The sequence below is a fragment of the Equus quagga genome, chromosome 14 (assembly GCF_021613505.1).
Source record: "Equus quagga isolate Etosha38 chromosome 14, UCLA_HA_Equagga_1.0, whole genome shotgun sequence".
In the NCBI taxonomy this organism is placed as follows: Eukaryota; Metazoa; Chordata; class Mammalia; order Perissodactyla; family Equidae; genus Equus; species Equus quagga.
The window spans coordinates 77,641,510-77,666,053 of record NC_060280.1 but is presented as its reverse complement, the minus strand read 5'-3'; the positions used below and the strand labels follow the sequence as shown (position 1 = coordinate 77,666,053).

Here is a 24,544-nt window from a genome sequence, read left to right as displayed (position 1 = left end):
GTTTCGTTTCCAGAATGTTATGGGGAAGGATATTGGTACCCTTACTGATATTCCCAGATGTTCTGGTTAATGATTTATGTCTGTTTCATCAGTGAATCAAGGTATTATACAAAGTTTACTTTTTGCCTGCCTCCTTTTTTCCTCGTATTGCCTTTTGCTGACCAGAGACTTCATTTTATTCAGCTTTTCCTCCCTCCCCAACCCTCTTTAAAACTAACTTCTTTTGTGCTGCTGATTTCAACTAAATTAAATTCTAATTAAAAGAATTTTCACTTTAAGTTTTGAATGCCCAACAGGCTTGACACTCTCAAAGATAATTCAGCTTTTAAACTGCTGTTAATCAAAATAAATCTCTAACTAGGTTATAAGTTATTGTTGCTAATGAGTGTGTGCGTATCCTTCAACTATTTTGGGGCAGAAAAAAGGATTGAGAATCTCTGTTTTAAAACCACACTTGAAGCAACAGCCCTAGTGTTTTCCTTGGAAAACAGTGCTGTAAATGACCATACTTTCTTGTTGTATACCGTTTCCTGAAATGTCTATCATCTGTTTTTATTATTAAGCTTTTTAATGTTAGACTATGTTGTTTATTGAAATATTAAAGTGAATTCAATTCTCAGTGCTTTTTCTGCTTTTAAAAGTTTTGTTCCCTAAAATCTGTATTTTAGAGGTAAAATTCACATCCTTCCCTTGGTTTAATTTCTCTTTGTCACTTGTCATTTGCTTTGAAATATCTCAGAGTTCCTTGAAAATAGTAAATTGCTGTGCTAATCTAAGTTGATATTTTTATTGTGCTGGTATCTATTTTGTATTTTATATTTGAAAATGATGTAATGGATGGTAATCCCTGGCTAGTTGTTTGATGCTAGCAGAAAAACCAGAGCATGATGAATTGTCTTTTCCATTTGTTCACTTAAGAACTTGTTAGCTTGTGGATATAGTTGATATTTGTAGAATCTTTTACTGTTTTAACTATTCTTTGACTTAGAGATTCCGACACTGACGAAATAGTAACAGCATTTTTTTTGGGAACTGGGAGGAGATTGTCAAATTCTCCTTGGTAAAACTGTGTTACCTGGTACTAACTTGTTGGATTTCCAAGCTCATGAAGGTTTATTAGTGTATCCCTCTGTGTTACATTATGCCATGAATCTGTTTTCTTAGATAGGCAGCCTGTTACAGGTAAATTTTTGACCTCTTGATTCCTACTAATCATTTATTTTCAAATGTTTAAGAGTTGGTGAACTAAGTTTAGTATTCTAGAATGGGATATTCCTGCATTTCAGTTGTTTTCACTGAATTGATAATTTATTCCAAGATATTGATTGTTCCTTCTTTCTGCCCAAATAGGAGTGGTTATGTTTCTGTCATCTACTTTAAGAATATTCCATAGTTCATGCAGCTTTTATGTTGTCCTTCTAAAATAGTAGGAGCTAATTAGTGGCAAACTGCCTGGGTAGAGTCTTAGTATTAGTCATAGATTGTTCAGGTGTGTGCAGGTATTGCCATTGTTCTTAGTAGATCATGTAGGAGGACGTAGAAATGGCATAGATGGCAGTAGTGGATGCAAGAGCCCAGTTAGGTCAGAAGTCAAACAATACTTGGAACCTCTTAATGTGCTGTACTTTAGATAGCTGCCCCCATTATACCTGGTTAAAATCATTGCAAGAATATATTGTCTATGGCCCTTTTGTTACTTTTGTCTTTGTGTTTTCTACCATCTTACCATTTTGCTGTTCCTTTGATTAATATTTGTTTGGGAAGGCTGGTAGATAAGGCAGAAAACATCAAACTAAAGCATTCAATAAAACTTTTAAGAACTAATGCCTGTAAAAAAGCTATGAGAGACAGAGAAACTTAGAGAACAATACTGTTGGGATGTAATCAGCAAGATCCAGAATGTTAGAAATTATATAGGACTTGGTTTCTTTAACAAATCTTTGACCAAAAAAAGGGAGGAGAAGGAATCCTTAAATCATGAGACTTAAGAGACCTGTTAACTAAAATATCACGTGTGGACTTTCTCATTCAAACAAACCAACTGTTAAAAAAATGTTCGTGACATTTGGAAAACTTTGTACACTGACTGGATAATTGTGATATTAAAGAATTATGTATTAATTCATCTCTTTAGGTGAGATAATGATAATTCAGTTATTTGAAAAACAGTCCTTATAAGAATTTTGATTCCTCTTCTAAAGGAGTTTAACATTTTTTAGTAACTCCAAAACCTGGATTCATGAAACATCTTTCTTTTATTATACTTTCCATTTTTTAGCACCTATTATTTACTAATGTTGTGTTATGTAGGTACTTAATATACTGTTTAATCACTTTGATTGCGGAATGATTGGGCATGGTTATTCTGTTCAGATGAGGAGATTGAACTTCAGAAATCTTAAGTAAATTACTTGAGTTCACATAAGTAATAAGTGCGTGGAAGGAATATGAATCATATTCTGAGCTTCAGTAAGTGAAAAAAAAAGTCCAACCTTACTTCTAAAATGGAAACCATGGATCCACAAAAGTAGTAGTGTTGTTTTCAATTGTTGTGGATTTTTAACTGGAATTCTGTTTATAATAGTGAAACAGTAGCTTAATGAATTGCATGTCAGTAAGTAACAAGTTAGTTCAGTTTCTAAACATGCCTATCTTACCACAAGGAAATAGTAAATGATTCCGAATTGACTTTTAAAAAACAGTTTCATTGTTTTGCAAGAACTGTTTGAGAGATCATAAAATGTGCATTGCCATTCATTGTATCTTTTGAAAACATCAGATATAAAGCACCACAGATAATAGTATTAACATGAGGTTCCAGCAAAATCAGAAACAGGCAGATATTCAATTCTTAATTTATCATTCAAATTTAAATATGAACCTGTGTATCCTTTAAAGAGCTACCTATATTAAGTTCTTTTTACCTATTACATTTTACTCTTCAAAAGATTCATTTTGTTATTATTTTTGTAATCAATAAAATTTACCAGAACAGATTTCTGTAACAAAGGGTAATGGGAAAAATGCCTGTTAACTGATATGTATTTATTTATTTATTTTTTGCTGAGGAAGATTCTTCCCGAGCTAACATCTGCTGCCAGTCTTCCTCCTTTCGTATGTGAGCTGCCACCACAGCATGGCCACTGACAGACGAGTGGTGTAGGTCTGTGCCCGGGAACCAAACCTGGGTTACCAGAGTGGAATGCGCCGAACTTAACCACTAGGCCACTGGGGCTGGCCTGTGAAATAAATTTAAATAAGCAGGTAGCAACTTAATTCTCCTTTCTAAGAAAATAAAATTGAAGAATTACTGACACTGAGAGTTGAAGTCTACTTCTTTTAAATTAGAGTAATACATCTCAGATTGACATTCAGTAGTATGGGTTTAGCTTCTATTGTTTGAGGATAGAATGATTGTGATTTGAGAAAAATACTTGTGATTTTATAAGTAGTGAAATGTTCTCTAATACTTTAACTAGTTATTGTTCACTTCCACTTTTACTCTTGCCATCATTTCCTGGGTAATAGCAGGGGAACAGACAGGATAAGATAAGTAGCAGGCAGCTAAAATCACTTCAGTTTCAAACAACATACAGTAGAGTGACCTCCCCAGGGAAGGACACCAGTAGGTAAAACAGTAGATTGAAGACACTTGATTTATTGGCATTTTTTCAGTTAGTTTGGTGAGAGAAGCTTTAATAAGTTTATGCAATACCCTGGGCTTTTTAAGTATGCAGGCCTAGTACTTAGTACCTTTTTTTTTTTTTTTTTTGCTTAGCTCTAATTTTTCCCCCTAGTGATTTCATCCTAGTCGCCCCCAGACCTCCCCAGGCCTTCCATGAGTCAGAGTCTAGTTAGATCATTAGCTTTCTCCCCTGATTATTATTTATTAAGTTTACACTTAGCACTTTTCTTTGCAGGACCATTAACATTAGGAAGAGGTCCCGTTTACAGTGGTAAGCAGAAGTACTGCGTGGGCTGCTCAGTTTCTGTCAAGACCACAGTTCTCTTGGACCTTACGTTTGTAGGAGTAGTGCAGGCTTCTTGCTCACTGACTACGGCGTGTTCAGTCCGAATTCCACTGCAGGAAATATTTCCTTTAATTCAATATTATATGGAAGGATACTCCACCTCCATTATCTTTACAAGACCTTTTACTCAATCAGTTGTGGCGTAATTAATTCTTAATTTTCAACGCCATACTTTTCTGTTAACTAACTGTAGTCTGCTTCCTTCCTGCAGTCTTATAGGTTCCCTCAGATATGAAGACTGTTTTACTATCAAGTGGTCATTTAAAAAGATGATTGATTTTATTAAGTTTTATTTGTTACTTTTTACTCGTTTTCATTTAACCACTACATGTAGATAGTGTATTTTAGTGGCCTTTAACTTGTTGCTAGAAGAGTTATAACTTGTTTCAGACTTTACCTTTATTTGTCAAGGATTATATAGTTTATTTTATCTGTAGATTGAAAGCAAAAATGAGTAGTCCCTAGACTAATGAAGTGGTTGCTTAGCCAGTGAGGATTTCCTGAGATCTCTAGATTCTGATTTGTCTGACAAAGCAAGGGTTTTTGTTTTGTTATTTATTGAGTCAGCAAATGGGGTGCTGAAGTTAATACAGCTCGCTCGTTCTGTGTGTCCAGGGCAGCCTCTAACTCATTTCATTTGGTGAAATATGTTGATGTTGATTCCATGGCTTTTGTTTTTTTCCTTGCACAAGAGCACCTTGAGTTCTTGAGTGTTGGAACAGAGTATCCCTGGGTTGGATGTTGTGAGTGTTTGAAAAGGGGAACAGTGAAGCCAAGTGATGTGGTTTATGAATCTGACAGGCAGTAGATGCGGTCTTTGCACTTACGGACAGCGTATGGGCATTAATTTCTTTACTAACGGGAGGCAGATACAGTGGATTTTAGTTCTTCATAGGTTGGGATGGGAAATACATAGAGTAGGGATTAAATGCATATTAACTCGTGATATATAAGTTTATTTCATGATTCTGAGATCCTGATATATAAAGAATCTCTGTTTAGGTTGTTTTAGTTCTGTAGTCGGGATGCTTATTTTTGCTTTTCTCATTTGCTGTTTTTCTTGTTTTTGTTCTTCATTTTAGATTGACTTCGCCTGTATAGCAGTGTTGCCTTTATTTATTTTTGAACTTATAGTCCCAATGCTTGGGACTTAAATTTATCATTAATTCACTCATGTATTTATTCAGTAAACATTTATCACTGATTTCTATGGTATATGAGATAGTAAAATTTACCATTCAGCTATTCAAGAGAAGAAGGTGTGGAGTGGATCTTTTAACTCATGCAGTTAATTTCTTTGAAACTAAAAAATGAAACAGCTAATACATTTTTATGTTAAAAATATGGGTAAATTTAAAGATGGAAATAAAAATTATCTACAGTATTTTTATTTAGTTTTCCAAGCTTTTTTCTACGTGTGTATATTGAAAAATACTATTTTTCTTATAGTAATGGAATCATACTCTATTAGTGTTTTAAAATTTTTTTGCAGTTACTGATATCACAGTGGTTGGATGCTGTCAAGGGAGTCCAGTGAGGCAGACTGTCATAGAGTTTTTCTTCAACCACTATTTACATGAGATGTTGATTCTAGAATGTGTAACAGTTGACGGTAGGTAGTGATCCAGTGAAAGCATAGCCTGAGATTATGTATTTCTTGAAAGCGGTTTTATACATTTATAATAGACAGTACACATTTTTAAAACTTGAATACCAGAAAGTATGCTTTTTAGTCTTTGCTTATTTCGCTAAAGATACAAAATTTAATTTAAAAGCAGTAAACCATTTCAGTTGAATTTGGGGGGAGCTTATTCATATACTTGTGAAATTTCCACTAGATATTGCTTATGAAGAAGATTGGAAATGTCATGCTGAATTATCTTATGATCTAATTTTATATGCACACACTTTGTAATCCTTTTTAATGTGATGAGGGGAGAATATGAGCTTTCTATTCTAATTTTTGATTACCATCCTTCACATTCATGAAAGGGATTCAAATGAATAGAAAACCACCCCCTAACTTGGTTGAGACCTGTTTCCTTTTATTTATTAAATTACTACTATTTTATTTCTCAATTTTTATGTAATCACAGCAATAAAAATCTTTTGTGGCTTCAGTGATGATGAGGATGATGGCTGTCATTTACAGAGGCTCTTACCTATATTCTGCAATATGATTGTTTCATTACATGCATTATTTCTCATCCATACATTGACGTTACAAGGTTATTATTCCTCTTTTGGGGATTACTAAATTGAAACTCAATTTAAAAATTGTTACTTGCCCCAGACCACACTATTTATAAATGTCATCATCAAAATTTGAGCCCGTGTGCGTTTGATATCAAAACACTTCTGTTTCTATTGAAAACTGTTTTTGTTCCTGGCTTTATAAATAGCTTTTTGAAATGAAACATATATATTTTTAATGCATTTATTCTTGTTATAGGGATTTTGTTAAGATAGCCATTTTTTAAAAATTTCATTTAGCTTCTTTGGACAGTTCAATGTTAGATCTCCCGTTGAATATGCTTTTAATGAAGCACAATCTAATCTGACATGAAATGTTCCATTTTCTAGCCAAGTAGACCTCTTCTGTTGTGTTTAAAGGTTTAAGTAAAATAAATTGATTTTACTTAAATTTTAATGAAATAAAGTATGCATAATTGTTTACCCTTTAGATATATTTGTGAACTGAAGCAAATATCTATATTTGATGATCCAGAATACATGAGTATTCTGTAATAAGGAAGGAATAGTTGTTCTTTTGAAGTTAATCATTTCATTGTAGGAAATGCCTATAAAGATGGTGGTTAGAAAAACAATTTAAAGATATAAATCACCTAACATTTAGAATGAATGCATAGGTAGTATAAGAATGGTTAATGATGGATGATATTTGTACATTGTATATATTTTGCTTTTTACATTTGGAGGAAAATCTTCAGTCGTTGGAAATATTTTAGAAGTATTCTTGCTTAATTTTTCTTTCTAATAGAATTATTTGATACACATATATATATATTACACTTAGACATATGCTATTCATGTTTAGAATACGTAATTTTCTGACGAGTCTAGTATATCTATATTTAGAGTCATGCTTGTGAAGCATTCTGTGGACAAAGTTTGGTGCCCAATTCAGGAAATATTTATTGACCTCTTGGCTATGTGCCATGAGCTATTTTGAACAGATTTGATGAAAACAGTTCTGACATTATGTTGTGGGAAAAGGAGCGCTGAAATGAGAGAATGGAGACCTGCTTTGCTGCTATTTTGCTGTGTGATCTGCCTGCACCCCTCCTTGGTAGTCAACCCAAATATGTGGGGGATGGTGTACAGAAAAGAGTGTAGGCCAGCAGTATCACTGCCCTTCCCCCGAAAAAGAAAAAAGCGATAAAACAAAACAGATCAGAGAGGGCCAGGCTAATGAGCTGAATGTGGACCAAAATGAAAACCACATTCTTCCCATAGAAATAGCGTTTTAGATGGTGGTTAGATTTTAGGTTGATTTTTAAAAAGTATCTTTAATGCAATCTTGTGAGCACAGTAACCCTGGACAAGTTATTATGCTAAGCCTCAGTTCACCTGTAACGTGAGGATCATAATAGCTCCTGCCTCATAAGATGGTTGTGAGAATTATGTAATTAATTATAATTAATTATGTTAGGGCTGTAGCACAATGCTTGACACATGAAGTAAGTGCTCAGAATCTATTTGATATTATTATTACTACTTTACTACTGCTACTAGAAAAATAAGCCACTTTTAAAATATTTCTCTTGAAAAGGAAATACGTTCTGATTTGGGATTTTAACTGCTTCTAAGAATGCTTCTTCCCTTGCTGCAGTGGGATTAGGAACTTCCCTTTCCCTCAGCCTCCTCGCCTGTTGGTCAGTAGAAGATGAGGAATCAACTAGTTCTAAACCACTGATGGTGACTCCTGCGGTTCAGGTCGGCGACTTGGGCTCTACGAAAGCTTGTTGGGGCAGTGACGCCTGGTCAGGAGTGAGGCAGTCATGGGGTCTTCAGGAATATGGAGTCGCGCTCCATCTCTGGGAGCCTTGCGGATTGACTCTGCTTGCTCCTTTCCCGCCTCCCTGCTTTTCGTTACCTTTTATTTCTGCTATATCTTCATTAGCTCCTGAAGAAGGAAACAGAAAACAGAACACATGTAGATTTTGAAGTTAAAGACTTTTTTTTTAGAAAGATTGGCACCTGAGCTAACATCTGTTGCCAATCTTCTTTTTCTTCTTCTTTCCCCAAACCCCCCCAGTACATAATTGTATATTCTAGTTGTAGGTCCTTCTGGTTGTGGCATGTGGGATGCCACCTCAGCATGGCCTGATGAGCGGTGCCATGTCCGTGCCCAGGATCCGAACCAGTGAAACCCCGGGCCGCCGAAGTGGAGCAGGGGAACTTAACCACTCAACCATAAGGCCAGCCATAAAGATGTTTTTTAAAACTTGTGATGGCACAGTCAAAACTGTGAGGATGAGTCTTGAAAGAGCCGCGTGGTGCGTGGGTCGGGTTGGTGGGATGGCAGGCTCTCACTGCAGCCGGGTGTCAGTGAGGGAGCATTCGCAAGTGGCGCAGGACTGGAAAAGGAGAGCTCCTGAGTGATCTGATATTAGTCAGGCTGCTCACAGTATTCTGTGTAAAAATACTGCTTACAGTGCACTTTTTCATGTTTGAAAGGGCTTGAGGAAGTAAATCAACCAGGAGAATGAAAGAGCAAAAGAGGTGATTCAAAGGAAGTAAACAGGATTCATGAAAACACAGGAAAGCAGTTGGAATTGTTTAGAAGAAAAAGAAGAGCTAGCTACTTAAAATAATATTTAAAAGTCCAGTCCTTTACTGAGGGATACAAAAATTATATTTAAAATTAGTTATTTTTTCTGTGAGGGTTATGTGCACATGTTATAGTGAAAACTTGTTTCCCCATCATTCCTCTTCTCCAGCTACTTTTCCCCTTGGAGACAACGGCTGGCACTGGTGCTGTCCTCCAGTAGATATTCTGCACATTTGTAGTCACATGTTTCTTCTTCCCCTTCTTTGAAAATGTGAATGGCAGCATATCATGTGTACTGTTACACACCTCTACCTCTTTCTTCTTTGCCTTAACAGTGTGCCTTACAGTTTGTTCCAAATCATGACCAATAGGGCATACTTGTGTTTCTCATTAGCATTCCATTCTCTGGATATCCCATAATTTAATCATCTAGTTTTCTGTTAATGAGCAAGTTAGGATGTTTTTTGCTATTCTATTTTGATATTATAAAGTTTACTACAATGAATATTCCTGTTCATCTCTTATTTCCATGCGTGAAAATAAGATAATTTCCTAGAAGGGGAATTGCTTGGCTAGAAAGATGTGCATTTTGAATTTTGGTAGATTTTACCAAATTGCCTTGCACAGAGATTATAGCAATTTATACTCCCACCAACAGTGTGTGTTTATTTTCCCACATCTTCTAAATGGTTTGTTAAAAACTTTTTAAATCTTTGCCTGGTAGATTAAAAAAGGCATCTTATTGTGGTTTTTTACATTTCTAATATGAGTGAAATTAAATACTTTCTTATTGTGTTTTAAGATTCTTTTGTATTTTTCTATTACTATTCTGTTTATGATCTCTGTCTATTTATCTCTTGGGTTGTTAGGTCTTAAAGATTTGTGGGAGCTCTTTATATACTGAGGAAATTAATCCATTGTGATATGTTCTAAATATTTTTTCTCAATTATTTGTGTTTGATTTTGCTCATAATTAAAAAAAAAATTTTGATTAGGGAAGATTTTAAAATTTGTATGTAGTAAAATGTATCAGTCTTTTATGGTTATAGGGCTTCTTAAACTTACACTTAGAAAGAACTTTTCCCCTGTGAGATGATAAAGCTTTCCTGTGATTTTCGTTTATGGTTGTATTTTTATGTTTAAATCTTTGATCCATTGGGAATATATTTTAATGGATGGAGTGAGGAAGGGATTAAATTTAGTTTCATCTCTTCAGAGTCTTTGGAAGATGATAGGGGATTTATGGCATAGGGAGATCTCAATAGTCCTTTAATTTTTTTGTGATTATCCTGGCCACACTTTGCTATGGATTTGTCTTGAGTGGAAATTATTAGACTAGTTTGAAAGATCTCTCTGTGTAAATTGTTCAGGAGTTTTTCCAGATTAGCGCTATCAAGCACAGTTTATTTTCTAAGTTTATTCCCAGGCTTGACAAATTTTGGTTTCTAGCAGGAATACATTTAATGACTACAGTCAGTACATTAAAATTTTATACATTTTTGAAGCAGCAAAATTAAAACAGTAGCACATTGTGTCAGTTGTAGTTTTATAGAAAGGAAAAAGGCATTGAATGAACAAAGTAGTCTACAGGGCTCATTTTCCTTATTTTCAAATAGGAAAATGCAAGGGTATCCCACTGGATGCCTTTAAAAATCTTTTCTGCTCAGATGTAATAGAAAATCAAGGCTCGGCAGTTTCTTACTACTCAGTAGAAGGCAGATACCCATGAGTATCTGCTGGTTGGTACCAACGCGGCTGTTTTCTAGATAACAGTTGTGTTGTTGCTGGTGTTAGAGATGCTGTACTTTTCACTCATTCCCTGCAAGTTGTTTGATGGGTGCTACGGGCGTCTGCAGTTTAAATAATGTGTAAAACTGTTGCTCGCTTTTATTTGATGTAATTGTGAGCATCTTTTAACTTAGATACTTACTTTTTTTCTTTAAGAAGCCATGTGATGTCCCACTTTGGATACCCGAGCAAAGGTGTATATGGCAGTTATTACTGAGGGGAAGGAAAGGTGGGTGTGGTGTTAGGAGGCATGAAGTTGGGCGGGTCCCTAGACCATGCTTATCTTCTCTGTAAACTGTGATCCTTCTTAACTAGTTGTGCGATCTGTAACTGTGCCTCTCATTGTGCTTGGCCCGGGAGACCTTGATGTATGCTGTATCCTTTCCAGTTTTCTGTTTACCTTTCTTAAGTCTGAGATAGCAAAAGAATATAAATAAGAAAAGCCTGCATTTTGAAAACATCTACTTTCAACTTATTAACTGGAAACTTTGTGAAGAGAAAAATAGTTATCCAATAAATGATAATTAGTGAAAAGTCACCTTCATTTGGGTTCTGTTTTTGTTATGTAGGTCACAGAGCCTGTGGCAGTGGGAGGGTTCCAGGTGTCACAGGTGTAGCAGCCTGACGCAGTGCGTATGCTGTATGCGATTTCCTGTCTTCACTCTGACTGTAATTAAACGAGCACGGAATAGACTGTGGCCCAGCATGATCACACATCATTGTGCGTCAGCCACACACCTGAGTGCTCTTAAATAGAGCTGAACAACCTGAAGATTGGTGTTCTTTATTCCATGCCTTGAGGTTTACATTTTTTGAGCACAAGATGGAGACTGAAAGTGAGAGTAGCACTTCGGAGGATGACAGTGTGTTTTGGTTGGATTCTGAAGTTATAACCCAGGTGATTGACAGTGAAGAGGGAGAAAGTGAAGAAAATTTCAGGTAATTATGGAATTTGCAGTTCTCTTTCCCTCACCTTTGTCCCACTGTCCACCCCCTCCACCTGCGCCCCACCTGCCTCCCATCCTCTGTGTTTTAGTCTCTTTTCCAGTAAGACTTTCTTTTCTCTGGGGGAAGATTTGGAGCTGAAGAGGACAGATTTCTAGTTGTATATAGCATTCTTCATTCCACAACTTGCCCTGAGCTTGTAAATGCATTTTAAATGACTTGTTAAAATGCCAGGAAGAGAAGGTGTTCGACAGGTTTTGTAGTAGCATTTCAGGAATTTCAAGTAGAGACTCATATGAACTACTACCATTTACTGTATCTGATTTATAGCTAGTAGATTTGATCTGAATTTGAATATAATAGGTTTTTCTTCATCTTTTTCGTGGAATATGTTTGTGTTTGTGTGTGTGTGTGTGTGTATGGGTGCTTTTATTGCCTTATTCATGTGTCTGAAACATTTTGATTAAGTACAAATTAATAATTTCATGGCTTTGATCTTTACTCTTGTCTCTGACCTGTCTCACTCCCCTTGCCCATGTTTCTTGGGTTTCAATCCCTAGTTTTAACTTTATAATTGAAGCTTTTAGAGAATGCCTCCTGCTTCAGCAGCTCTCAGAGTTGAGTGGCATCGGTGGAGAAGGAGGGCTTACCCAGCTTTGTGGGAACTGCCATTTGTTTAGTAATTCTCTTGTATTGTTACAGATCTTAGGAGGCTTTATTCTGGCTTTTTTTCCCAAACAGGGTTAGCAAATTAATTCTTTTGGAGGCATTAAAAAAATCTCTTGAAGACATTTTTGTACTACATATTATCACTGCCACCCACATGGGCAATTAAACATCTTTTATAATTTTACCTATGAGTACTTGGGTAGGTGAACGTACCATTATTTTCATCAGATCCTGTCTTTATGTTTAATTTTCAAAAAGAATATCTCTCTTTCTTAAGTTAAAGGATTCCTTTATCCACAGATTTTATTTTTAAAGTCTAGGTTAAGTGACAGAAGAGATTGAATATTAGGAACTCTTGATAACCCACACTAAATTTGCTAATCAGTGGTTAGAATGAATAAGAAATATGTTTTAAATTTTAAAGAATAATTTAATGTTCAAAGTATGAAAATGAGCTGTTAGCATATGAAATTTAACTCTCATTCTCTCTGTAATTTTACTTAGCTTTTCTTATTTGAGTAACCCACTTCTCTCCCACAGTATGCTGATATTACATGTATTCCCTAGTTTTTAATATTGTCAGTGTCTCATGAACAATTAGTAGGAATAAAGTATTTATTTTGTTTGTTAAAACTGTTTGACCTGGTATTAAAATTCTGGAAGTTATTTTGGGGTATTTGTTAAAGGAAGAAACAACCTAGACTTTGTTGTAATAGATTTGGTACTATGATCCTTGATTTTCATGTTAGGCACCAGGAACCTGTCTGGGATTTTCTTTTTCTTTTCTTTTTTTTTTTTTTTGGTGAGGAAGGTTCACCCTGAGCTAACGTCCATGGCTAGTCTTCCTCTTTTTTTTTTTTTTGCTGGAGGAAGATTAGCCCTGAGCTCACATCCGTGTTAGTCTTCCTCTGCTTTGTGTGTGGGATGCCTCCACAGCATGCCTGATGAGTGGAGTTAGGTCCGCATCGGAGATCTGAACCTGCAAACCTGGGCCGCCAAAGTAGAGCATGTGGAACTTTAACCGCTCAGGCCATGGGAATGGCTCCTGGGTTTCTTTTGACAGTTAAATTTCAAAGTAAATCTGTGGGGGGTAAAAAACAACAACAACAAACACACACGTAGATACAGAGAATAGATTGGTGGTTACCAGAGGGGACGGGGCCTGGAGGGAGGATGAAAGAGGTAAAGGGGCACATGTGTACAGTGACAGATAGAAACTGGACTTTTGGTGGTGAGCACAATATAGTCTATACAGACGTTGAAATATGATGTGTATCTGAAATTTATATAATATTATAAACTAGTGTGACTTCAATAAAAAAGTAAATTAAAAAAAATAAAAGCAAATCTGTGTAAGATTGAGCTTTTCTTTTCCTCAGGACTCTTTGACAGCATTTTCATCCTGAGAAACTGAACTAGTGTATGCGTTGTTTTAGGGAACCATGAGACCATAGGGCATTTGTCCTGTTTACAGTGTCATTTCATATCTGAATATCATCATGGCTCGCCCAAACCAAATATGTCTTTGAGATTTGACCTTATTTTATTTATAAGTTCCCTAAGAGATCAGGGTAAGGACACATTTCATGTGGTGTTTCTCAGCTCTTCAGCAGTGAGACATGAGGAAATGTGGCAGCAGCGTGCTTTCCCAACACTCAGGCTGTGTTCCAGCGGAAATGCCCAGCAGAAAAATGTGTGTGTGGGTGTCGAAGGTGAAGGGTAGATAGTAGGAGTTGCAGCTGTAACCTTGGGAGAAGCAAATAGTAGATTCAGTGTTGCATATGAGGGTGGTTTTTGTAAAATCAACTTAAAAAATATACAGAAAAGCCTTCATGTGTTACTTTACAGTCTATGCTAATATGCTTTAAACCAAGCTGTCGTTATTGGTTACATTCTAGTTAATTTCCATTCATAAACACATACATACACACACTGTATACACACAAGGAGGGCAAAAGATTGTGTGCTTTTCTTTTTCTCTGAATAGCTTCTAAGCTAGGTTTTAAATTCAATCTTACAAGAATAACGTTGTGTTGTCTGAGGCACAGTGGCTGCGAGGGGTAGAGTCATACAGCACCTGGAGTGTAGGTTCTGGTGCTTCCAGCTGTCGTCTGCTTTAAGAGGAAGTACTCACACGGGCATTATGTTTGTCCAGTAGCTTTTGGAAGAGCATTTATTTTTGGACTTGGTTGGAGGAAACGATGCTTTTTCTTACGTTCTAGCACTGTGGAAAGTTGCCCAATCTCCTTCATGGTAATAGTTCAGACTTGTCTACCACTGACTCACAAATCTGTCATTTTCTGATTTCTGATTTGTAGGGTGAAGTTAATGTCTATCATATCACTATGGTAAAATATGTGGGGATCCTTAGAGTCCTTAGTGATCATTAGAAGAACCCATCAGAATATAAGAAGGGGAATATAAGACAGAAAAGGAAAACCAAGAATTTTAATTCTTTTAAGAAAGAAAAGTTTTATATAGGAGTTATATGTAGTGTACTAAGCCAAATATGTTATTTCAAGTATACAGGTTATCTGTATATCAATCCTATATAGTAGGCATTATTTTTACTATTTTCCAGATAAGGAAATTATGCCTTAGAAAGTCACATAGACCACGTTGTCAGTGTGTAGTAGAACAAAATTTTGATGTTCAAAGTGAAAGACTTTAGTTTTATATAAGATTTTTGGTATATCTGCTGCTAAATGTTATTCTCTGGTAAGTAATAAATTTTTTTTTGCTGAGGAAGATTGTCACCGAGCTAACATCTGTGCCAGTCTTCCTCTGTTTTGTATGTGGACGCTGCCACCGCATGCCTTGATGGGCAGTGTGTAGGTCTGTCCCCAGGATCCAAACCAGCAAACCCCAGGCTGCCGAAGCAGAGTGTATGAACTTAACCACTATGCCACTGGGCTGGCCCCACTAATACCCTTTAAGAGCCTACAGATGACATCTCACTTCTGAAATTCCTTCTTTGAGGAGTTTTTGAGCACCAGTGATGTATAGATTATGCACCCAACATACAAGTGAAGTAATGCATACAGTAATGTGACCTGTTAAAGATATGACCTCTGGAACACCTACGAATTATTACTCACTCCATCATGAAAGATTCTAGTTCTTTGGCATTTCAGGGTAGAAATGTTTATCATATGATCTTGTTTAGTCTTCTCTAATACCACGTTATTGGCAGATACTTAGCCTGGCAAGTATGACATAGAGTTTGAGACACTTACAGAGATGATATAGTACATAATTGAACCACATTTTTAGAACTTGTGTACCTTTAAAATCAGAGTCTATGGATGCCTAGATCTCTCCATCAGATCTTCACTTGTATCTCCATTATAAGACATTTGATTTTAAGTGAGAAGAGAAACTTCCAACTTTACACTAGAGGATTTGGTGAACAGATTTGAGTGTTTTTTGGAATGTCTTTTTGGTTTATAGAATCATAGGACTAATAATAATTGATGCACTTGGTTGGTTGGCTGCTTTATTCCTTCTCTGCCTTATTTGAAATGATATCATGAGGTAGAAGATACAGCAGCAGTTGAAACAGGTGACAAGGGCTTGGAATATAGTGTTATATTTCTTCTAGGTTCTTACTGTTCTTTCAGACCTAGAATGATTGACTTTAATGACTAAATTCCTCTGGATGCTTATAAAGCTATTTCACCATTTCCTGCTTTTAATAACACGACTATTCTTTTGTCTTCTGTAGAAATTCTTGATTTTGAAATTCCCAATCAGTTTTTATGAGCCTGAAAGGATAGAGGGGGTATCATTGACAATTAACCATTGACATATATACCAATATCACACCTAGGCCTATTTTTTACTCTGCGACTTTTCATAGGCATCTGACCCTTAGTAATCTATTACATATGATACCAAAAAAGATGTGTACTTTGTAAAAACAGATAATATTTATATTACTCTGTAACCTGATGTATGACCTGGAGTATAGTCTAGCCCCTAAAATATTCTTTCAACATTAAATAGAACTTTTACCCAACATACTCTTATCAGTGTCACAAAAATAAATTTAATTCTAATCAGCAATGTCTGAGGTGAACATTGCTTAATCTCAGAAAATTTTATGCAGTATTGGAGTCTAGCCATTAGACTGTATAATCTGTGAAATGAATCTGTCTTGACCATGAGGCATGCTAGTACAAGACTTCCTTGGTATTTCAATAATTAAACTCTTTGGGATGAAATCCAAGGTGAGCCTTTCTTAATCTGTGTGAGTTTTTTGATGTTGAAAAAGGGCCTTAGAATTCAGAAATTATATAAAACTCTATAAAAGTTCCTGGTTACCAAGCTATTTATTTAAAATTAAACATTTAAAAACCTGTTTTTCCTTAATCTTTTCATTCAACTGAAACATTAAACTCCTGTAAACAGTCAGTTGCATGTTCCAACTTAGTAAATGAAATCCCTGAAACATTTAAAGCTCTACTTATAAATATAATATAGTCAGTTTCCTCTTTAAAAAAATACATCGTGACTAGCCTAGGAAGATTATAGTCAGAACAAGCAAATCTTTTCTAGATATTTAACTTCAGAAGTTCTGCTGTACTTTTACTTTCCATTAATAATTAGCTTCCCTTTCTATGCTTTCATATTCAGATATATATTTTCTCTATTATTATTTGAAAATCAAATAATTTGTTCCACTCAAGTGTGCTGATTTTTCCTACTGTGGCTCTCTCTTTTCTTCTCTACTTCCCTTCTTCTTAAAATAAGATCTTTAGAATACTTTTACTTCCTCTTTGTCTTAATCCCTTTCTTCCTGGATGAGATTTTTGGTGTCTTTTATTTATCACCATTCTACCCCACCTTCCGTTCGTTTTTTGCTGAGATGGTTTAATATTTTTTGTCATTCACTTAGATTTAATTATACGTATCATTGCTCAGTGCTTACTGCTGTTTCTTCTTTTTTATCATATCTCATTTCAATATGTCTGTTCTGGTTCATTTGATATTTGATTGATATTTTCTTGATTATTCAGGTAAGTTCTATGAGTGATGTAATCTGATTTCCTGCATATACTCAAATGCCAGTTTTTTTCTCTTTGTACATAACTTGTTCTTACTGTTTGAATGCTTGTAAGATTTTCTTTTTATCCTTAGCTACATATATTTGGCATCAATTCTTTAGCTTAGAGCTCAGTGATTTTCCTTTTTTTGTGGTGGGAAAGATTTGCTTTGAACTAACATCTGTTGACAATCTTGCTCTCTTTCTTTTTTTTTTCCTCGCCAAAGCCCCAATGCATAGTTGTATATTTTAGTTGTCTTTCTAGTTCTTCTGTGTGAGCTGCCACCACAGCATGGCTACTGACGGACTGGGAACTGGACATGGGCTGCTGAAGTGGGGTGCGCCTAACTTTAACTACTAGGCCATCAGGGCTGGCTCTCCTTTTTTTTCAAGGATATGGAATATATTTTATTATTTTAGCAGTTGGCATCAAGATTCCTCTTAAAAGGGAACATCTTTTTTTTTTTTTGAGGAAGATTATCCCTGAGCTAACATCTTTGGCCAATCCTCCTCTTTTTGCTGAGGAAGACTGGCCCTGAGCTAACATCCGTGTCCATCTTCCTCTACTTTATATGTGGGACGCCTACCACAGCATGGCTTGCCAAGTGGTGCCATGTCCACACCCAGGATCCGAACCAGCGAACTCCAGGCCACCGAAGCAGAATGTGCGAACTTAACTGCTGTGCTACTGGGCCGGCCCCCAAGAAATCTGGTTTTTAAATTGAAGTATAATTGACATGCAATATCCTGTTGGTTTTAGATGTACATCATAGTGATTTGATATTTATATACATTATGAAATGATCACCATGATCAGTCTAGTTACCATTTGTCACCAAAGTTATTACAATGTTATTGACCATATTCCCTATGCTGTACATTACATCCCCAAACTTTATAACTGGAAGTTTGTACTTAATCTCCTTCACTTATTTGCCTACCCCCAACCCTTCCTTACTCTAGTAACTGCCAGGTAGTTTCTGGTATCTATGAGTTTGTTTCTGTTTTGTTTTGTTTTTTTCATTTGTTTTGGTTATTAGATCCCACATATAAGTGAAATCATACCATATCTGTCTTTCTCTGTCTGACTTATTTCACTTAGCATAATAGTCTCTAGGTCCCTCCATGTTGTCACAAATGGCAAGATTTCATCCTTTTTTATGGCTGAATAATACTCCGTTGTATACATATACAACATCTTCTTTATCCATTCTTCTTTTGATAGACACTTAGGTTGCTTCCATATCTTGTCTATTGTAAATAATGCTTCAGTGAACATAGGGGTGCATATATATATCTCTTTGAATAAGTGTTTTTGTTTTCTTTCTATAAATACCCAGAAATGGAATGCTGGATTGTATGGTAGTTCTATTTTTATTTTTTTGAGAATCCTCCATACTGTTTTCCATAGCAGCTGCACCAATTTACCTTCCCACCAACAATGTATGAGGATTCCCTTTTCTCCACATCCTCACGAACATTTATTTTTTGTCATTTTGATAATAGCCATTCTGACAAGTGGGAGGTGGTATCTCACTGTGGTTTTGATTTGTGTTTCCCTAATTAGTGATGTTGAACATCTTTTCATGTACCTATTGGCCATCTGCATGTCTTCTTTGGAAAAATGTCTATTCAGATCCTCTGCCTAATTTTTAATCAGCTTTTTTGATTTTTTGATATTAAGTTGTGTTAAGTTCTCTGTATATTTTGGATATTAACCCCTTATTGGATGTATGATTTGCAATATCTTCTCCCACTTAGTAGGTTGCCTTTTCATTTTGTTGATGGTTTCCTTTGCTGTGCAGAGCTTTTTAGTTTGATGTGGTCCCACTTGTTCATTTTTACTTTTGTTGCCCTTGTTTGAGGAGACGGGTCCAAGGAGCTCAGTGCCTTTCAATCTGCAGATTCAAGTCTTTGTGTTAGGGAAGAGTTTTTATTGTTATCTATTATTAGTTATTACCTCTCTATGTGTAATAATTTTCTCCTTGTGGAACCTATTTATTGCATATTAGGTCTCCTTAATCTGTCCTTTTTTTCATGATGTATTTCTTTTTACATTCTTATTTTTTGATTTGAAGTATTTCTTGTACTTGTTCTTTAGACCATTACTTTCTTCTTTTCTTTAATCTTACAGATTCAATTGAAGTAGAGAAATAATTTTTAAGGGTTCTTCTTCATATATAGATATAATATGTACTCTGGCTTATTTATATATATATTAATAGATTTAGGTTATTGTCTTTCTTCTTCAGCTTTCCAGCTTTATTTATTCAATGTACTTGCTGTGTTTGTGCTAACTGAAGAGAATTAATGTTTTAACTGCTGAGCTGAATGCTTGCCCTTCTTTGCCTCCTCCCCCTGCTGTGTTTTCTTCAGTAGTCCCCGGATCAGATAGCTTCTGCCTTGCTTCTCTTAGGTGCAGACGCCCACGTTAGGAGCCCTAGTCCTTCTGATTGACTGTTAAATTTCTTTACAGAGTAATTTTCCAGTTTTTATTAATTCCTTGGGGGCAAATATCTCTTTTGTTGTGGAGAGCAGTGGGAGAGCAGCCTCCTTGAACTTCTGTTTTTCTCTTGGTTTCCAGTCAGTACGATCCCACCTGCTTTTTGTCTTCCACGAGTTTATCAAGCTCTCTCTCTGGCCTGCTGATTCCACCCATACCATTCTGTTAAGGTTTATTTACTTTTATTTAGCTTGCTTATTTTTCAGAGACTTGGGGAAGGAGAAATCTGTGTCTCAACATGTATGCAGTCTTGAATTGGAAGTCCACTGGTAGTTTTTTCCATGGCTTTTAAGAGGAAGCTTCTGAAGGGAGCATTTAGTGAAGGCAGAATCTTGGTGTCTGTTACCCAGTCTAGTGGGTCGCTAGAGATGTGAATGACTTGTTTCAGTGTCTTCTTCAGGCTGAAAAGTGGGATCTTCCAGGAGAAGAGAGTCTACCACGTCCGGAGTGACTGTGATGAGTTAATGCGTTTGTTTTCCTGTCTGCAAAACAGGGCTAATAATAATGTATCAAACAGTCCTAGTTAGAAGATATAGTGGAAGAAAAAGTGCCATTTTTAAGAGCCACCACCCAAATGATAAAATACTCAGGAATAATCTTAAGGAACTCTAAGACCTATATGAGGAAAATTTAAAACATTACTGAAGGATGTAAACGAAGTTTGGAACAGATAAAAAGATATACCTTGGGGCCTGGCCCAGTGGCACAGCGGTTAAGTGTATATGTTCCACTTCAGCAGCCCAGGGTTCGCTGGTTCGGATCCCGGTTGTGGACATGGCACCACTTGGCAAGCCATGCTGTGGTGGGCATCCCACATATAAAGTAGAGGAAGATGGGCACGGATGTTAGCTCAGGGCCAGTTTTCCTCAGCAAAAAGAGGAGGATTGGCGGCAGATGTTAGCTCAGGGCTGATCTTCCTCAAAAAAAAAAAAACAAAAATGATATACCTTATTCATATTTGGGAATATTCAACATCATAAAGATGTCAGTTTATTATAAATTTAATGGGATAATAAGAATGCTTTTTAAAAACCTAGGTAAATTGATCTTAATATAAATTGATCTTGGCTAAATCATGTAGCCAAGGAACCTTCTGGGGAAAAGAAAAACAGCAAGAATGGTGGATAGAGGACTAGTGCAACCAGATCTCATACTATAAAGTCTCAATAATTAAAACCTTGTGGCACTGGTACATGAATAGAAGGCATAGTGGGGTGGAATGGGAAGTCTAGAAATATTGCCAAATATACAGGAAGAGTTAGATATGGTAAAGATGGCTTCATAAAAACCAGTGGGGATAAATGTATTATTCATGAATACTGTGGGGGAAACTGGGTAGACAACTGTGGAAAATAAAGAAAATTGGAATCCTACCTCATACCAAGGGTAAATTCCAAATGATCAAAGATATGTGTATTAAATGAATCCATAAAAATTTTAAAAGATAAGATGGGAAAATTAAAATGTTTTTGGATCATGGAAGGCATTTTGAACTATGACTTAAAAGGCAAAACCCGTAAAAGAAAGGGTTGTGAAATTCAGGTACATAAAATATAAAACACCTGCATTATACAAAAACAAAGTAAGTGAGGACAAATGACTACCTAAGAAAAATACTTGGAACTCATATTACAAGTGAAGGATTAGTGTCTTTAATATATATAAAACTAAAAAAAGAAAAAGACAACCACCGAGTAGAAAAATGGGCTAATAGACACAAAGAGGTTTTTTCACTGTTGAGAATTTGTTTTTCAGATATACTTGTACATTTGTAGAAATGATATATTTAGAGACTTATTGTAGCATTGTTTGTATTAACAAAAGACTGAAATAATTCAAGAATCCATCAGTAGGGGGCTAGTTAAATAAACTATGGAATATCTACACAGTGGAATATTATACACTTGTAAAAATAACAAAGAAGCTTTTTAGATACTGATATGAAAAGTTCTCCAGGAAATATTAGAAAACTATACAACAGTAGATAAACATAGTACTTTTTATGTAGAAAGTGTGGTAATGGAGGAATAAAACTCTTCTTTCATTTTTTTACACAAAGAGTAGCATATGTACACATTGCTTTTATAGTTTGTGTGGATATATTTTTTAATATATATGGAAAAAATGGATATATATATAAAGAAAGTCTAGAAGAATATATAAGGGTGGGGAGGTTAGTGGTTAGGGATTGGGCAGATTGGAGACAGGGAGGGGAGGAAGGGTTTCTACTACATTCCTTTTTATACCTTTGTGATTTTTGCATGATAAAACTATAATACCTGTTAAGAATTATATAATATAACAGGCATTTTCTGTTGGAAGTGACCATAACTCAGTTCTGCTGGCTTCAGCAAACCTCTCTTCTGTTTTGACCACCAATACAGTTGACCCCATTAGTGTTACAAGTTCAGTTTCTTTATTTTATGGAAATTTTAGATTTATGTAAGCACTTAATAGTGTATATAAACCAACCAGAACAGAGCTCCTATATTTTAAGGGGCTTTATAATGAAGGTATAAAGGTATATAAAGTAGGAAGGTAGGAAAACGTATTACTCCCTATGAGGATAGGTGATGACTTCTGTCGGTTACAGACACACACAGACACCTTGTAGCTTCAGTTGTACAACTTCAGCCATGGGTAAAATTAACAGAGAACACTAAACTCACAGCTTTAGATATATCTCAAAGAGCTGTTCTCTGCAGTGGAAATGAGACATGGTCTTTCACAAACAGACAGATGTAAATTGACTAACAAACCAAATTCTCTGTGTCTCTGACAGAATGTATGCCTGCCTATATCTGTCAAATACCACCACATGGTCAGACCATAAAAAAAGACTTCCCAGTCGTTCCCCCTGCCAATCTTAGCATTATGAGATTCATCCACTTGTTGCAAGTGGCAGCAGTAATTCTTTTTCACTTCTGTGTAGTATTCTATACGTCTATTGTACAAATTATTTAACGGTTGTGTTTTTGATGGGCCTTTTTTTGCCTTAATAAATAAATTTATGATTCTGGTATATATAAATACATTTGATTTTTGCATTTGACTTTATATCCTGTAATCTTGCTAAATTATTTTATTAATTCTAATTGGTTTTAGAGTCTTTTAGGTTGTGTACACATTGTGTCATCTTTAAATGATGAGAATTTTACTTTTTCTTTTCTAATTTTTATACCTTTTACTTTTTCTTGCCTTTTTAAAAAAAACTAAGACCTCAAGTACAATGTTGAATAGAAGACACTCTTGTCTTGTTCATGACCTTGTTGACCTTGCTGACCTTGCTTATCAGTGGGAAAGCATCAGTATTTCAGCATTAAGCATGATATTAGCTGTGTCTGTGTGTGTGTTTTAATAACCTTCATGTCTCTCTCAATATGTGTTTAAAATATCATGAATAGGTATTAAATTTTACCTATTGAAATGATATATGTTTTTATTCCTTTATTTTAATGATGTGGTCAGTTATAGGGATTAGTTTTAGAATGTTAAAACAATTTGCATTTTGGACTAAAGCTCACTTGGTCACTATATATGTGTTTTGTATACCAATGGGTTTGATTTCCTAATATTTTGTTTAGGAGTTCTGCAGCTGTGTTCATGATATTGACCTATAATTTTCTTTTCTAGTAATATTTTTATCAGCTTTTGTTATGAAGTCTGTCCTGGCCTCATGGAACAGGTTGTGTGTTGGGGGGAGGCGGTCTTTTATTTTTGTACTCTGGAAGAATATATGTAAGATTGTTATAATTTATTCCTTGATTATTTGAAAGAATTCACCAATGAATCCTTTTGGGCCTGGTGTTTTCATATAGATTCAGTTTCTTTAATAGCTCTAAGACTGTTTAAATTTTTTGGTTTCTTGTTTCAGTTTTGGTAAGTTATGTTCTTCAGGGAATTTGCCGTTTCAACTAAATTCTCAAATATATTGGAATAAAGTTGTTTGTAATGTCCTCAGAATCTTTTTAATGTCTGTAGGCTTTCTAGTTACAGCTCCCTTTTCATTCTTTATATTGTGTGTTCTCTGTTTTTTCTCAATGAATCTTCCTAGAGGTTGTCCATTTTATTAATCTTTCAAAGAATCAACTTTTGGTTTTGCTTTTCTCTGTTATACACCTGCTTTCTACTACATTTATTTCTTCTTTTAAAAAAGCTTTTCTTTCTATTTTTCTTGGATTTTTTTCACCTTGTTCATATTTTCAGTAATAGGCATTTAGAGGTTATGATGTTTGCTCTGTTTTAGTTGTATCCCACACATTTTAACCTATCGTATTTTCATTATCATTCGGATCAAAATGTTTTGTAATTTCCATTGTGATTTTGTGTATTTGACAAGAGTTATGCAGAATTGTGTTTCATAATTTCTAAACATTTGGGAGAATTTCTAGTTATCTTTCAGTAACTGAATTTTAGTGTAATTCTGTAGTGGTCACAAAACACTTTCTTCATGATTTAAATTCTTTGTATTTGTTGAGACTTGCTTCATCGTCTAGCATTTGGTCTCTTAGTAAATGTTTTACATACACTTGAAAAAAATATATATTTTGTAGTTTGGGTTTAATGTTTTATATTAGTTTAGGTTGAAGAAATGGATTGTTCCAATCTGCTATATACTTACGATGTTTTTGGTCTGCTTATTCTGTCAGTTACTGAGAAAAGTTTGTTAAAATCTGCGACTGGATTTATCTATTTTCCTTTTAGTTCATTCAGATTTTACTGTATGTATTTTGAAGTTGTGTTATTTGTTGCATACAGATTTTATTTAT

General features: G+C 35.3%; 1 protein-coding gene across 2 annotated transcripts in view; it reads left to right on the top strand.

Annotated features, from left to right (window-relative positions):
* Positions 1–24,544, top strand: part of ARHGAP32 (Rho GTPase activating protein 32) — a 320,326-nt gene that overhangs the window by 86,169 nt on the left and 209,613 nt on the right. The window contains exon 1 of one of the 2 annotated variants that reach the window (XM_046685164.1): positions 11,292–11,553. The exons of the other annotated variant lie outside the window; for it this stretch is intronic. Coding sequence (XP_046541120.1) covers positions 11,438–11,553 — 116 coding nt within the window. The 5' untranslated portion in view covers positions 11,292–11,437. Of the gene's footprint in view, positions 1–11,291; positions 11,554–24,544 lie in introns of those variants that run through there. 2 annotated transcript variants of the gene reach the window in all.